Here is a 17854-nt window from a genome sequence, read left to right on the forward strand (position 1 = left end):
TACAAAAATGTTTTTTATTATTTAAAATTTATTTTTCAATTTTTTGTATTATCAAAAGTTTGATGAGCCAACCCCCAAATTGTGATGGACAAACCGGATTAGTATTTTTCCCATAATGGGTCAACCCGTATAGCAGGTCGGATTGATCTGTTTTGAATTCAACATATTAAATTCACCTTTCTCTCAAAGTCCAAATCAATTAAACTAAATAAAAAATGTATTGGACCCATATTTTTTCTACGAGCAGCATTGCAAGCAACAAACGTAGAAGTAAGAACAGCTCTAAAATCAAAGTATGTAATTTAAATATATGTTTCAATTGATAATAAATGTTGAGTTTAAAATAAAGAATCTGAAATTGATTTGTGTAAAACATATTTTTGAAGAAAAATAACAAACTTTTTTTGGAATGCTTTGTTTTTTTTATTCAAATATATTTAAAAAAAGATAACAAACTTGGAAGTATGTTAAAGTCTCAAACTGAATGTTATTATATTATCACTATCCAAAATATGAAAGCTTATAAAAAAAACAGTTAAATAAAAAGTCTAGAAATAAATAAGTAATATTTTTAAATATTCACTTAACGAGCTGGCCTTTCTTAATTTTTTTTATATACGAACCCAAAATTAAACTTTTGATCACATATTTAAAAGTAAAAGTTATTTAATGTTTGAAAAAATTAGTTTATATGTTAGCTAAAATTCATAAGTTGGCCGAAACTTAAAAGCTAACTAAAAAGTTAAAAGTTTATATAACCTAATTCTCATAAAATTGTGAATTAAAACCTGATTTTAAAAATTAAATTAGAAAGATAATAAAAGAAATACAAATTATCTGTTTGAAATACTATATTTAAAGTTGTTAGTGTGAGTGATATTAAATTTAATTTTTCTAAATAAAATCTTATTTTCGAGTCTTAAAAAAATAATCTTAAAATACAAAACTTCACTAAATGTATTCAATTGATTGTTTTTTGACATAAAATAACCCAAAGAAATATGACATTTAAAGTCGTGTTTTCAAAACACAACTTATCCATTTATGTAATTTTTAAAATTATTTATGTAACTTTAAAAAAACACCAATAGTGTAAAAATCCTAGGGTTTGAAGATTGTAAATTACATGTGGATAAATCTAAAGTAGGGATGACAAAATATTAGTAGAAAAAATCTGCTTTGCATAAATGATGGATATTTCAAATAGGTATCCATTATATATATATATATATATATATATATATATATAATATTTTTCAATTTATTTTAACTTATGTTTTTCTTTGAATTAATGCTTTGAGATATTATAATTTTATTTGTATTTTAAATTTACGTTTATTTATGCTTAAGAGATACTTATTTTATATTTAATTATGTTTTATTAATGCTTCTTTTCAATCCATTAATTTTAGTTGATGTTGAAAATTATCTCTTCTTAATATATATATATAAAAAAAATTTGAAATATCCATGGACATCAATGGATACCTACAAGTATAAAAAGATCCACTAGTATCTTTCAAACGGATACCCAACAAGTATTTCTCCAATACACGGTGTTTGATGCTACCTATTGACATTGTTAATACTGAGTAATATAATAAAGGATAAAATATATTTTTTGTCCCTTTATTTTTCTAAATTTGTGATTTTAATCATCTTATTTTTTAATTTAGACATTTTATCTTTACTTTAAAAAAATATCTACAATCTTAATTTTCATATTTTTTAATTGAGATATTTCATCATTCATCTTTTTAAAAATGTGATTTTAGTCTCCTTTATTAATTTCATACTTGATTATGTACTTTTTTTTATTTTTTTTAACAAATTAATTTTGTTAACCATTAAATAATTAAAAAAAAATATGTGTCATGTGAATAATAAATAAATAGATATAATTCAATATTTACATAGTATATAAAATAATATTTAAAATTAACCACAAAACTAAAATTATAGATTTTTTAAAAAAATAAAAAATAAAATATTTCAATTAAAAAATATCATATTAAAATCATATATTTAAAAAAAAAAGTTGAAAATTATATTTTACCCTAAAATAGAAATATATGTTGTTACTTGTCGATAAGCCCCAACGGAAAGTCAAAATGGAATAACCAACTAAAATTATTTTTTATTTTTTCCTTCCCCAACCTCGGCACGCCATTACCACGTTTAGAAATCAAGCATCTTTCGTTTAGACGTTCCGTGTTTTTTCCTTTCTTTTCTCTCTCACTCGCAGAAAATTGACGCAATTCCACAAAAGCGGATAAGCTCGGTGTCTGGTTTGAAAGTGAAATAAAAAAAATAAAAAAGTCTGGCATGATGGGCATGTTCCCTTTTGAGCAAAGTTTGTGACTTGAAGAGAGAAGAAAAAGGATGAGCGCAGCGGATGATGACGAGCCAGAAAGGAGAAGAAGATTGAAAGCGTCGAATAGTGGTGGGTTGAAGAGCTTTCAGCGCGATCTGATCGCTGGGGCGGTGATGGGTGGTGGGGTGCACACGATTGTGGCCCCAATCGAGAGGGCGAAGCTCTTGTTGCAGACCCAAGAGAGCAATTTGGCGATTGTGGCGAGTGGGCGTCGCAGATTCAAGGGTATGTTGGATTGCATAGCCCGTACGGTCAGGGAAGAAGGCATTCTCTCTTTGTGGAGAGGCAATGGCAGCAGTGTTATTCGTTACTATCCTTCTGTCGCTCTCAATTTCTCTCTCAAGGTTACCCTTCTTCCTCTTCATTTCTATTTCTTTTCTCTTGCCTCTCTCGTTATGCATCTGAATCAGATTCCTCCATTACTTACTTATGTCACCACTGTTTGAGAGTTGAACTGGTTTTGTTAACTTTGGAGGAATTGTCAGCCTTTTCTTGCTATAGTTTATCCTATGGCTATTATGTTGTGTCTGCTTTTGTGTCAACTGGTCCTTGTGAGTATTTGCAATTGAATATCATCTGAGATTCTGAAAATACAACAAACTAGTCTCTCAAGTTACTAGCACCCATCAATTTTAAATTTCAAAAAAATATATTTTAATTCGTGAAATAACCTAACATTTGTGATTTTAATCCTTTTTCTGCAATTTCAAGGAATAATTTTGTGTATTATTCAGGGAAAATTGCAGTTAACCTAGTATTTTCACCTTTTGTCTGTATTTTATTACGTTTTTCGTTGTACAAGAGGCTAATTTAGACATTAATGTTGTGTTGGGCAACAAAATGAAGAACCCTGAAAGATATCATATTGCAAAATGCAAATACCCTGTTACTAAATACTATGTTTCATGGAAATGGAGATTCCCCACTAATGCACGTTATGCAACCATTTGGAACTTATATTTCTCGATGGTATGTTATGATCCACTTGTAATTTGTAAGGTATGAGACTTGAATCCCAGATTAAAATTATGGGATTCATGTGTGGGGTTAATAATGCCTTGGGTTCTCCAACTATAATGCCTAGCTTTTGTGGTGTGGTTATCCTAAGGTTCCTATCAATTGGTTATCGAGCCTTTCACCATGTCTCTCAGCTGTAAATGAATGCACAGCCACTCTGTTGATAGGAACGTTGCAGTGTTCACCCGAAACTATTTAAAGGGCTGGTGCACAGCCACTCTGTTGGGTACAAGGGTTATAGAGCATGGTGGAATGTTAGGATCCAATTCAATGTATGGGACTTAGGCCTTTTCATTATATGAAGGTAAGCTTCATAGCTCCAACCTAGACAAGGCCTTTTTTCCCCTTTTTTTAGAAAGTCTCACATTGGAAGTATGAGATTCTAGTGTAGGGTTTATGTGGCCTTGAGCTCTTTAACTACACGGGTAGCTTTTGTTGCATGGTTTATGGTTCTTCAAAAATTCTTATCATGGTCTTTCTTCCCACCTTTTTATGCATATCAAGTTTGTATGATTTTGCATGCTAACTCCGACATCATTGATTCAAGTATGACCTGATATGTTGAATGGAAAATATCATGTTGTATTTAGTTAATAAGATACCATCATGACTTGAGAAAGACAAAGGGAGTTGAATACGTCAATTATGTATTCAAACACCATTATTTGGATCCTTTTGGGTTTGGTTATCTCATAAAAGATTGGGATGAAGGCTATGTGCATAACTGTTGGTTGTACATACTATTTGTATTAATTAGTCAGCTAGTTTCTTCACTAACTGTTTTGTTGACTTGAGATAACCTATTTTTTATCCTTTACCATATTATAATTTTTGTTTTCCTCTATCATTAACAGTTTTGTCTCATCCATCAAGTTAATTGTTCCTCACTTATTGTTCCTTTCTTTTTGCTTTTTCTGTCATCCATGTACCCTCCTTGCTTAAAATTGTACCATCCTTTATTACTCCAAACACCTATAATCCAGGAGCAAAATCCCCCAAACTGCAGTTTCTGACTGGCAAATATTTTTCAGGCCAAATGTTCCCCTTACGAGATGGATTTTGACAAATACCTGTTGACATAATGAGTAATTACTCTAGAAACAGTGATTGAATGCACACCTTTCACTCATTAAATATGAGAAGGGGACTTCCTTTTTTTGGGTTGTGTTCTTGTAATTCCTTTTTCTATTTTATTTGGTACTTCAATATCAAAGCTGACTGTTGCTTTTGTAATTTCTAAGAAGTGGAATGAAATCTTTTTCATGTGCTGCACCTTATTTTCATGGTACTATATTACCGTTTTTTGAGATGTGTTTTTTCCTACCTCCCTTGCCTTTTGAATATTATCAGGGACTGGTCAGTTTTAATGAATATGCCTCTTTCTTTCTTTCTACTTTTATAGATTTACTGGACCTTTGTTTGGCTTTTTCTTGAATTGCATGATATGGAAACAGATACTTCTCTATGACTTTCTGCATTTTTAGCATTGAGAGTTTGAGATATAAATTACTCACTGGCCAGCAAAACTTTTTCGAGGATTTTGCCTTTTCCTTTTTCATGTGTTTATTAGAAACCTTTTTTCAGTCTTTGGTGGGAGTAAGATCACTTTCACAAATGCATGGTGTAGATATACGTGTATGTATTAATATTTTGCAATTATAATATAAAAATACTTATCAATAAAATGATCAATTCATTGACCTCTTGGTCAATAGGAATTTGATCTAGACACTAAAAAGTAGGGACATAGGTACTTTAATGCCTTGTATCTGAACTTGTGATGCACACAAATGCATCCATTATTTATTTAGTTTGGAGTTTAATTCCTTGATGGTTAGGATTTCCTTTGTCTCTCCAGAATAATTTCCAGTTGAATAAGAATATTTGGTCTATATTTTTATATTTCAGTACAATTTGAGACGAGATAATTAGTCTGTTTTAAGATCACAACTCCTATAGTAGTTTGATTCAAGTAACTATCTCCTTTCTATCTTTTATTTTATTTAATGAAATTATTTTGTAAAAGAAAATAGGGTAAAACTTAAATACAATATCTTGGGTACTGTTGATGTTTTTTCCCTTGCCAATTGCCATTTAATCTCAATAACTGCAACCTTCAACTGGAATTATTGAGATGAAACGCCAATTTTGATTGGAAAATAGTACCAACAATACTTATAGTAATATATCTCTGTTTTGTCCAAACAAAAAAAGCACGCCTGCTACTTATACTTAGGTCATGTCCAAAGGGAGAAAAGGGAATTGATGAATCCTGGGCTAGACATCTGAGACTGAAGAAATTTGCTGCTTTAGAAGCAAAACTAAGGCACTGTTCAGTCAGGTAGATTTTTGTGAAAAATTCCTGAAAATTTTCTGACTGAAGAAATATCAGAATTTTTTTCTGAAAATTTTCTGACCAAATATACACTTTAAAGTTGCTGCACTAATTTAAGACCATGATTCCTAATTATAGCAGTTTCAGACGACAGCAATATTTTTATCACAAATATAAAACAAAGGATTTAAGCATAGGTTCTCATTTAAGGCAATGCATTAGTAGGGACGTGACTATCGTGATGTGAATTTGGCAAAAGATGTATCTTGTGTTTTTTATGTCTAGATGATGACCAGTCCGATTATTGACATATGAATAAAATGTGGGCTTTTACAATTTTGTTTTTGGTGTCCTAACCTAGGGTTGAGATGAATACGTGGAGTGCAATTAAGTGCTAAAAATACCAACCCAGCTATTACACTCTAGAATCAAGGTTAGTAATTATGTTTCCAAAGAACAGTTGTAACAATCTTGGTAATGTATCCTTGTTAGCTTGGCTACTTTTTCCCTTCCTTTCCCCATGATCCTTTATGTCCTTTTACAACAACGTTTTGTGTGATTCAGACAAAGATGTTAAATGGAGAATGACTGGCAGAACAACTTCACTATCTTTGCATTCAATGGAATAACACAATATTAAAAAAAGTTTATTTCCATGTTGGCATGTATTTCTTTTTTTTTTTTGTTCTGCCTGTCATCATTCACTCATACAACTGATGAGAGATTATAGTTGAAGCTTTAATATGTAATGTTACAGTTAATGCTGTCTTGATATTGATAGATGACCTATTTTTTTCAACAGGATCTATACAAAAGCATGCTAAGAGGTGGAAACTCTAGTGACAATCTTTTGCCAGGTGCCACTGCTAATTTTGCTGCGGGGGCTGCTGCCGGCTGTACCACGCTTGTGATGGTATACCCCCTTGACATAGCACACACGCGCCTTGCCGCCGACATTGGAAGGAGAGAAGTGCGCCAATTTCGAGGCATTTACCATTTCTTGGCTACCATATTCCACAAGGATGGCGTTCGGGGGATCTACAAGGGCCTTCCTGCATCTCTACATGGGATGGTGGTACACAGGGGCCTTTATTTTGGAGGCTTTGATACCATGAAAGAGATCATGTCTGAAGAATCAAAACCCGAGTTGGCATTGTGGAAGCGTTGGGTGGTAGCTCAGGCAGTCACAACCTCTGCTGGCTTGATATCTTATCCGTTAGACACGGTCCGTAGGAGGATGATGATGCAGTCTGGCATTGAACAGCCAGTGTACAATAGCACCCTGGACTGCTGGAGGAAGATCTATAGAACAGAAGGGTTGGCTTCATTTTACCGTGGTGCAGTTTCTAATGTGTTTAGGAGCACAGGAGCAGCAGCTATCTTAGTCTTGTATGATGAGGTTAAGAAATTTATGAACTGGGGGAGAATTTAACAGCACCAACGTTCATTGATTTCATTTTGACACCCGGAAATCAACTTCAATACGTCAACATGTTACAAATCTTGAGGCTTAGGATAATTTTGTAAAAGCACAAATGAGCTCCATTACAGTTCATTAGTAAATGTGTCTTTATTGGCATTCCAACGCTAAGGCCACTTACTGATTTTGTGGCTTTGCTATTACTAATTTTTCTTTGTATTTTTTAAGGCAATGGAAGATCAGAAATTCGATATGATGAAAGGGGATTTTGATTGGTAACAAAAGAAAATTGTTCTTTGTCTAATTTTCAAGTGTAAGGTGTAACGCGCGAGGACACTTACTGGCAAAAGGATGTCTTAAATAAATACTACTAAATTAGCACACAAGTATTTGCATAACGTAATCAGAGTTAGACTAGCCTAAAATTATTAAAGTGACAAAAAGCCACTAAAATAGTGAAGAATAACATGAAGCTGTCAAAGGTAACACAAAGCCCCTTTGCGAAAAGGTTAACAAACAATTTTTATTTTAAGCCAAGAAAGAATTGGTGAAATAAGAACCAAAAAGCTTTGTAAAGTGTTGAACTGCAAAGTGAGAGAGCAACCACACGTATGTGGCTCGAAAATAGCTGGGCAGAAGGCAATTGGATTGGATAGGAGCATGAAGTCGTAAGTTTAAGGGTAAAATACAAAAATATTCCTTATGGCTAACTTAATGTTTAAATTAATTCTATATAATTTATAAATGTACATTTCAACTCTTTAATTGTTTGATTGCAGTAGCAACCGAATGGAAGAGCTTATAGACATAAATAACAGCAAAGATGATTCTATATTATCGCTTGAAAATGTTAATTTAACCATTTTCTGTTTAAGTTGTAATTTAGTCAAAACTAGAAGGAGATGGAATGTAAGTTTCTAAACTACAAAGGGCTCATTTGAACATTAAAGAAATTATAAGGAGTTTTTGGTATTTCAACCTAACTTAAACTTATTTTATCAGGTACCGAAAAAGTATATGGGGTAGACGGATACGGCATTAAAACTCTTTAATCCAGCAAGTCGCATGACTCCAAACAAGCCCCAGAAGCAACAAGTCAAAATGACGTAACAAGGGAGAGATTACCGGAAAATTATTAAAGTGACAAGAAGCCACTAAAATAATGAAAAATAACATAAAACTGTTAAAGGCATTCGATATATCTACCATGCACACCTAACTAATTGACGCATTAAGCAAAAAGACGAACAAGCAGCCGTAAATTGCTTTTGAAGCAGAGCTATGAAAATCCCCTAACCTCTTTTTCTTTATCTCTACAAACAAAACATAAGTCCCAAATAATTTAAAAATAACTCAGCTATCCTTCATCTCAATTAACCGAATAGACTTTCTTGTTATCTTTTGAGAATTGGGAATATTTTCCTCAAGTCTAACATTTCGATAATTACAATTTTGATTAGCACAAAATTTCCATGAGCATAGTCATGCGCTTTGTTTTGGTTTTTTTCTTCTAAAATAAATCTCACAATAAAAATCAATATTACACATTAACATTAGTCATTAAAGAAAAGAATTTAATTAAAATATATGGACAAAATAATTTTACGATGTTATGTTTCTTTAATATCATATTATGTATTCTTTGATTTTTATTATTAATTTTTTTATATTAGTTCAATCAGAGTTGAGCCATTGAGCCTTAAATTTATGGTTCAATGATCAGTCTTATTTTAAAAATATTGTCAGTCAGCTTTGGTCTCTCTATTAAAGTTGGAGTAAAATTTTAGGAATTAACTTTTTGCTTTGATATAAAACTTGGAGTAAATTATACTGGTATTTCTTGTTATTTTTTTAGGTTCTACATGATATATATCGATGCCTTTTTAAGTTTTAACCCTTACAAAAACCTTCCTTGGTTGTTTGAAATACATTACACCATGTATTCTTGTTACCCAAAAAACACACCACACTGTGTATCACTTCCAAGGAGAGTTGATGTACGTTAAGAAAACAAGGTATCAACAGCGCATTTTCAAGAAAGCACAGGGAATACTGGTGTAGTTTGCTTTAAAATTAAACTTAAGTCTTCGTGGTATTTCTAAAAAAAAATATAACATTATATTATTAATTTATCTCAGACGAACACTACATCTAAGGTTAATTACTTCTTATTTCCTTGAATTTCTTATTTTTTTTACTCTAATATTTTATCTGATAATATATAAACATGTAGATTTCGTACTCATTCATGCAGAATCATTCCGTACCATAAAGTATATATCAATATATAAGACAAAGCAATAAAGAATGAAATGTATATTAAAATTTACTAGAAAGTTTTCCGGGTGATCATCGTGATTATATTTACCTATACACAGACAAAATGATATGAAAAAGTATAAGGGAGAGGTGGGAATTCCATCAAGAGTCTATACATGAATAAAGCTAAACTCTTTGTTAAAAAAAATCGTGTTTATATATGTCCTGGTGTTACGTTCATAACCATTAAATAACTAAAGAGACTTTTTGATGTCGAACTATGTTTTAAGAAGAGAGTGCAATACCTAAAAGGCCAAGCATTATGGAGCATTTGATTATGACTTCAGCGGCCTAAAGCAAACGTGCAAAGCCTATTGTTATTTTCACGTCGGCTGCCCAATTTGTGTTTATATATGCATTATAAGCATACTTGCATTTTAAAACCTTGATTGATATATATGTTGAATAATTTGGTTCGTCCAATTCCATACTTGTGTTTGAAAATGGAATCATTATGCTTACGTGAGGCTCTAAGATTCTAATAAGATCCGCCATTTTTTTAAAATTAAAAACCACGGCATGCTTGCCACGTCTGATTTTGCATTATAGAAAGCCAAAAATTTAGAAAGTGAAAGACGCACTCACTCACTCTTGGATTGTCGCTGTAGTTAGTTGTAGTTGTAGTGGTTGGTGTTGTTGTTGATGTCATCATCTTCTGTCTTTTCCCAACTCAAAGGAGAAATAATTGGGTCACATAATCGCATGGTGGGAAGTGGGGTTAGGATTTAGGACACTTACCCTTAATTATCATATCTATGCCTCCCTTGGTTTCCTTAATTGGGAATAGATCCTGCCACCCTTTGTTTGTTTTCTTAAATTTGTAGCCTCTGTTTAATACACCCCAATATCATGTTGTGCTATGCTGAACCAAGGACGTTTTTTAATTAATCCCCCACCCCCACACCACATGCACACAGATTTTAATTTAAATTTCTTAGACAATTCGTTTTCGTACTACTTTTTTCTCCAGAATACACATTAATAACTAGTTTTGAAAAAAGTATGTGTTAAAGATTTCACATTAATTAATAATATGACTAAAATAATATTTATTGATGGTAATTCTCACTTTATAAATTATATTTTTTAAAATTAAATTAGACTTAAACCAACATTTTTAGAGCACCTCTTCAGTCGTTGTCTAGGTTCATTGATGCTATATATGCTTATCAATCAATAAATCTGCACCAATCTGCAATTTGTTATATACTTCATATACTTTGAAAAAAAGGATATGAAGAAAGCTCGGTGCTACGTACTACCGCTTACTGTTTTTGGTTTCCCTTTGATTTGTAGTTTGTAGCTGAGTTGGCATAGCTAGTGCAATGGTGATTCTTACTAAATGCTGATGAAAGTTGAGACCGAAGCTTAGGTTTATGGCATGATGCCAGTAATTTGATACGATTATTCTTAACAAATGTTTTAGCTTTGAATCTATTAATGGTTTTTATTTTTATTTTTGTGCAAGTTGATCATCAAACAAAACCAATGAAACGATAATTTTGTCTAATGTATGGTTATTCCCTTAACTAATTAATTTTTAATGTGGGGTTCTGGCGAAAGTTAAAAACATACTACGTAAATAAAAACGAAGATTCTACCATTCAAAACAAGTTAATTTTGTTTTTAAAAGAAAAGGCAATTTATACCGATGCAGCCAAAAAAGCCTAAAGATAATAAGAGAATATTTCATCACCAAAGATAATAAGAAGCAGGATTCCGTGTCTTCGTGTGTATCAAAGTATCTTTTAACCTATAGTTAAAAATTAATTTCCTTTAAGATACAAAAATTAGCAAATTTAATTTAATTCTGCTTACAAAGTCTTCCCTTTTCTAAAACACGTCAATATGTTTAACTAAGGATTTCAATTATTTACTTGCGACTTCGCGGGTTTCCAAACCTTCTAATGTAAAATGGTTCTGGCTAATAAAAAAAAAATTATATATCCAATGAATTTTGGGTGGGTTAAAGTAGCATATTAATTGATTTCACGAGGACGACATGGAATTTGAGAATGGTGTGTATTTAGGGGGAGGTGACCCTTCCTTTGGTAAGCTAAAAAATAAAAATAAGTCCCATATTTTTAAGCTCTACTTAAATTTAAAATGTTCATCTCAATTTATTTTAACTTAATTTGATTTGATTGTAGCAAACAATACCTAAGCTAGCACAGGACAAGGGGAAAGAAAAAAGAGGAGTGTGGAATTGCATAAAAATATAGTTAATTTGTTTGCAATAATTGGAGGTTGATGGGTTTGTTTGAGAAACATGTTTGTATGATTCTATCATCTTTTATAAAGTAGTACAGCTTTGGGTCTTGAGAAGTGTTGTTCCTTGTAACGACTTAACCCCAGATGGGACAAGCAAAATGAAAAAGGCTATAAGATCATCCCTCATCCCTCACGGTGGTGCTGTTACGGTCCCACCCACCCAATCCAAACCAGATTGCCATCATTATTCAAACAAAGTGCCATAATTTTAACCCGGAAATTAATAAATTTACATACAAGTGAGGAGATAAGCTTAGGATTCCCCAAGGAAACTGACAAACCCTACGGTCCCGATTGCTTAATAATCGTGAATGGGACCCAATCTACGGACAATATCAATCCACTCAGTGGAAAGTCCAAAGCCAAATTTACCTTGTTATTATTACCATCACCCGCTGCTCATGGATGCCATTCCTGTACACGTGTCACCTCCCACCCGTATACGGCGAGTCAAACCAGATTCGTTCACTCACCCAAATTCTGCCATACTAGTTTCAATAACACAAATTGGGGATTTCACAACCCTAAATTATACAATTAGTAATTTTCTTTTTGGAACAACAACAATACTAGCTAGCTAGCAAGCTACTAGCAATAGCTTAGCGTAGCATATATAAAAATTAATCATACCCAGAGAGCGCCGACTTGGACCAGTTTGGGGATCAGGTGGCCGGTGACGTGGAGGCCGACCAGGGATTCGAGGCCGCCGATGCAGGTGCCGCCTATAAAGGCCGAGGGGGCGCTGGTGTCGGGGAGGGCGGCGATCTCCTGGTCGTCCAATTCGATGACGGTGGGGTGGACGCCGATGGTGGCGAGGAGCTTCTTCATGACGTGGCACATGCAGCAGGAGGATCGGGTGAAGATGATGACCGGGTGCTCCGATATCAACCGTTGGATTCTGCTCTCCGGGGACTCGTCCAGCTCCATGGATAGCGAGGAGGAGGAGTTGCTCATAGTGGGACTCAGCTCCAGCTGCCCTACGACGTCGTTTTGGAAGCAGCCTATGCCTATGCCTATGCCTTGCATCCCCTCCTCAGTACTGTTCATTCTCTGTTGTTGCTGGTGCAGCAGAAGAAAGAGAGTGTGTGTAACTCAAGGCAAGTGGAACCGAGTTTAGGGGAGCTTTTATTTTATAAATAAAATCCAAGAGGGGAAATCGTGCTTGCTTACATCACAAACTACTGTTTCTTTTTTCTGCCATCACGCGCCCTTATATGCCACTCTTTTCTACCATTTTCATTTTATTCTACCTCTACTTCAAAAACGCAACGCAAAGCATTCCTTATCATAATTTCACTCACTTCTTTTTTTACATACCACATGAAAAATAATCATCTTATGAGTAATCAAATTTTCTATTCAAATACTTTAAATAATAATATATCAAACTCTTCAACTTGTGATTATTATTGTTTAAATTGGAATTATTCTACACTTCACTTGTTTATTTATACACTTGTTGGTTTGTTTACTTATGAATCAGTGTTTTAATTAGTTTTTTTTTCCTTCTCGGGAACAATATTTTAATAAGTAAAAATCACAAGTACTGGGTTTTTATATGAAAATACAATCAATGTCATAGTAAAAATATAAATTATAAAGATTGAAATCATCTTGATTGGCCAAAACTCAAATCACTAAAATTATAAAGATCGAACAAAAGTGTATACTGCAACGATTAAACTCCGATGAGAGGAGAAACTTTGTGAGTATCGGAATCTTAATTTAATGCTTGGTTTCATATGTATGTGTTACGCAATTTGGATTCGTCAAACAAAGAGATTCGACTCTTTTTTTTTTTCCTGTTAAAGTGTACTACTGATCCCTCCATAATAAAACCACCCCTGCTTTATTTTTGTATGTATTTTATTAGTTCTAATTTCTAAATATTAATGTTTGACAAGATGCACAGCATAGGCATATTCTAGGTAGACATGAGTTTTTTTCTTTAACTATATATCGCGAAACATCAATTTAGATTGATACATGCATATCTGGATACGAGATCTTTAGACTCCGATCGCAGTCTTAGTGGTTGTTACACTTTAGCGAGGACCATGACCAAGACCACCCAATGAATTATTACTTGACAGTAGATAGATACTATGAAGAAAATCGCCAGGGGAGCCACGAGGGCGCGTGGCCATGCAATTTACCGTTGTTTAAGGGCACCGGATATTTTGGGGTGAAACGAAAAGTAAATAATCATTTCAAACTATTCTTCATCATTTTAATTTTAGAGTAACGATAAATGATATATCCTTCTTATTCATCCTCCTACAAACTCTCCAATTATCTTTTTATGATAAATATTGAATCAAAAGTAAATCATTTATCTTTTATTTGGTTGGATGGAAGGAAAATAAGAAAGAAAGAAAAAAATTAAATTTTTTATTTCTAGAAATCAACTTTTTTTTTCATTTTCATTTTCTTTCTTCTCACTTTCTTTTTTATCAAACGAATCTTAAAAGTATAAAATATATACATTTAAAGTTTACTATAAAAAAAAAAGACTCTTCTTTGGATATAAATTCATTCAATTGTAATTTTATAGGAAACTCAACCTCCACATCAATGTTGGATATTACAGGTCACATCAAAATTCAAATTTTGATACTCAAACGTCAGTATTAAATTTACTTCTCTTTAAGTAATATTTTAAATTTAAATCTTATTATTATAAAAAAAAATATAATTAGAAGTATGAGAATATTTCATTAAAAATAATCAATTATATTTTTTAAGAATATTTAATTATCAATTAAACCGTTATTACTCCACACAAATAGAATGATAAAAAAACATCTTAACTTGTTTTCTTTCACTCAAAAATATTTCTATCCGTCATATGTGAAAGAATGGGGTCATTTTTGGTTTGCAGATGAGATAAGCAATTTAGCTTGAATCCAATATGCCCTGGTGACGTCACATTGACTTGGACGTGGAAGTAAAAAGTTAAGCCTCATTGTGTGTAGTGAAAAGGTTGGCGTGGTGGTGAGATGGGGTGAACGCGCAGAGGGTGGGTGTGGCCATGATAATAATCGGAGAGTGACTCTACTGCGACACGTTCAAGGATCTTTTTCCCTCCCTTCTGGCAGGGAGCCCCGGGTTGGGAATAGTAGCCAATAACATTGCCACCTCGAAACCTCATGCATGTTAAGCCTAATACCCATTGATTGGACTCTGAGGGAGGTAAAGCAAGTGAACTTGCGGACTGTGGTCCCCACTCCCCACCATTCACGAATATAAGAAAACGTCAAAGATGGAGTGGAGCCTAACACATCTCAATTTAGTTGGGTGCCAAAGTAGTTCCGGGTAAAGCAAGTGAATTTGCTTTGAGTGTGAAATTAGTTTCACTTTCACACTTTAGACATCATCTTGATTTTCTCATTTTATAAATAGACGGTAATGATTGTATTTTTTTTCTCAAACAATTTATGTTGGATGCGAAAATAATTTTACTTTCACATCCTAGACACCGTCCTTAATTTAATTACATTGATGCATGTCATAGATTAGATTTGCAACAAGAGAGGATCCATATGTTTGATCATTCTTTGTCTAAGAAATACTATAGCAAGGGAGCAACAAAGAAATGTAATAATACATCTAAAATTTTATTTACATGAATTATGCATTTACTATTAAAGGTGAAAATTTGTTTTTTTTTCGAGAATTCATTTCTTAATTATATTTTTTTATATATTTAGAAACTAGTTCTTAAGGAATCCATTTTTTAATTATTATTTTTTTATTTTCTTTTATGTGTTTTTAAAAATAAATTAGATTTTTTTAAAAAAAAATTATTATTAATTGTCTATATTTATGCTTTGCTTAAACTAAAAATAATATTATTTTGCCTATGTTGTTAATTTTTAAAAATATTTTATGTTTTATCATTTTTTGAACAGTTGAAATCCTTTGTATTTTTGTTTTATTTGATTACTAAAATACATAATTGAAATTAAAAAATACATATTTAACCAACAAGTTGAATGAACTAAAATATTTAAATTACAAATAATACAACACAAATTTTAAAATACAAACAATATGACATAAACTTAACGTAGTTGACTTGAGCCTATAGAGTGGGAGCATTTATTTTTGGAATGGTCTCGAATGCGACACATAAACATCGTTTTGGTTGACCCAATTCTCAAACATCCATTTCGCTGTGTATAGAAAAAAAAAACAAAACGACAACAACAAAGACTAAGAGTTATACTTCCGTTGTTTCACCCTCGACAACAACAAAGACTATTAGAAGGATTTCATTGTTGTCATCTTGTGTAACTGTCATAAGGAAGGTCCTCTTGCACTTACCATACAACCATGTTCCATCAACCTAAACCATGAGTTTGCAATATTGAAACCCATCGATACACTGTTTGAAACTAAAAAAAAAAACGATGGAATTTCATGAAACTCTCTATTGTTTGACCGTCTTGTGGCGACAATTGAGTGTTTTCTTTTACACAATCATACCTGGAATAAATTGTTGCATAGCTTGCAACAATCTTGATAAATCGTGGAACGATCATTCTCAATTGTCATACATGTTTTCAATGGGCTTTTGCTCTGCCAATCGTGTTTTTCGATATGTGGTAGTGTATCCTTCAATGTTTTTTATATGTGTTATCAAGGACGCTGCTTAAGTTGATGGATAATTTTCAATTAACATGTGGATGCTTTTTACTAATGAGCAAATAAGACAACTTTGCATGATCTTGTGTATGGGGTTCACAAAGGTGTTTCTGCTTTTCCCATCTGGTTACCTGGCATAATGTATGTTGTCCTGCACCTCCAAGTACAACCATTGTCATCACAAATGACAATTAACTTTGTTTAGTTCGATAATTGTGTCTTGTAGCTAACTCTTTTGCTCACATGATACAGATGAAAAGCATGTTGTACTTTTTCTTTTGTTTGAAAATGCATCACTTCAAAAAGACTCCTCATTGAATGTTGAACTTCTTCACGATTCAATGTATGATCATATTCAAAATCTTCAAAATTAGATTCAAGGTAAACTAGTTTTTCGAAACAATTTGACATCACATTGTTTGCTCCAAGACGATGTAAATGAGTTATATTTTCTACGAGACAATTTGACTAAACATTGCTTTTTTGTATTATGCAAACCAACCATAATAGATTAGAGACGTAATCTAAATTATTTATATTGTCGATGTGATTTCAGTCGTTGGTATGAGTTACAAAAGAACAGTTGATCACCTAATATAAACAGCAGTAGGGATTAGATGCTACTCAATATTTTTGTCTGATATACACATTATTGCTTAAAATATGGAGAATGTATTTGCTCTTGTGTATTACGATGCTAACATGATTTCATTATATGAAGGGATAGTTTTTGAATGCTTCAGTAGTTCCTAAAGTCATCACAATAAGTGAGGACATGTCGCTTGATGCCTTGTAGAAAACAATTTTTTACGCCAATGAAGGTTGCAAAATTTTACTTAATATTTTTTAAGATAAAATCCTTTAAAGATATGATCTTTATTTGATAATTTCTTTATAAATTTGATAGTCACGTGATATTTTAATAAATTCCAATGTAATTTATTAACATCTATTTTAATCCAACAATAATTATTGAATGCTCTCATCTCTCAAAATAAAACACTCCACTTGTCTCTTACATGATTTGGATATTTGTAAACGTCAAATTAAATAATAGTAGTAGTTATTTTTTTCTCTTATATCAGAGACCACAAGTGTCTCTCAACCCACTAAGCCAAAGACTAATCTCTCTCGTAGTGCGTGACTGCCGCTAACTCAAGGAAATTGTACACACAGGAAAAATCAAACATAAATTATTCTACTAAATAGATCATTCTCACTCATATAAACACGACAAAGTCTTACACCGTTGCATCAACCCTTTGGGTTAATAATAATAATTATTTACTTATATTTTACATAATAACACTATATACATTAAAAAAATATGTTGACCGATAAATTAAATATCAATTAACATTTTAATAATATGAAATTTCATCAATTTGGTCTCTTTAATAAAACCTTTGAATTCAATAGCTAAATTCATTAAAAAATTTATTTTTGATAAAAAAATATTAAAAAAGGTAGT

General features: G+C 32.3%; 2 protein-coding genes across 2 annotated transcripts; one reads left to right on the top strand and one right to left on the bottom strand.

The window, feature by feature from the left end:
- The first annotated feature begins 2142 nt into the window (after positions 1–2142).
- On the top strand, positions 2143–7402 carry LOC100807764 (probable ADP,ATP carrier protein At5g56450). The gene is made up of 2 exons (XM_003527702.5): positions 2143–2718; positions 6529–7402. The coding sequence occupies exons 1-2, from the start codon at positions 2383–2385 to the stop codon at positions 7156–7158; spliced, it is 966 nt and encodes a 321-aa protein (XP_003527750.1). The 5' UTR covers positions 2143–2382; the 3' UTR covers positions 7159–7402.
- A 4540-nt stretch (positions 7403–11942) lies between these two features.
- LOC100780137 (glutaredoxin-C6) lies at positions 11943–13125 on the bottom strand. The gene has a single exon (XM_003525964.5). The coding sequence runs from the start codon at positions 12781–12783 to the stop codon at positions 12361–12363; it is 423 nt and encodes a 140-aa protein (XP_003526012.1). The 5' UTR covers positions 12784–13125; the 3' UTR covers positions 11943–12360.
- Between the last annotated feature and the right edge of the window lie 4729 nt (positions 13126–17854).

The sequence above is a fragment of the Glycine max genome, chromosome 6 (assembly GCF_000004515.6).
Source record: "Glycine max cultivar Williams 82 chromosome 6, Glycine_max_v4.0, whole genome shotgun sequence".
Lineage (NCBI taxonomy): Eukaryota > Viridiplantae > Streptophyta > Magnoliopsida > Fabales > Fabaceae > Glycine > Glycine max.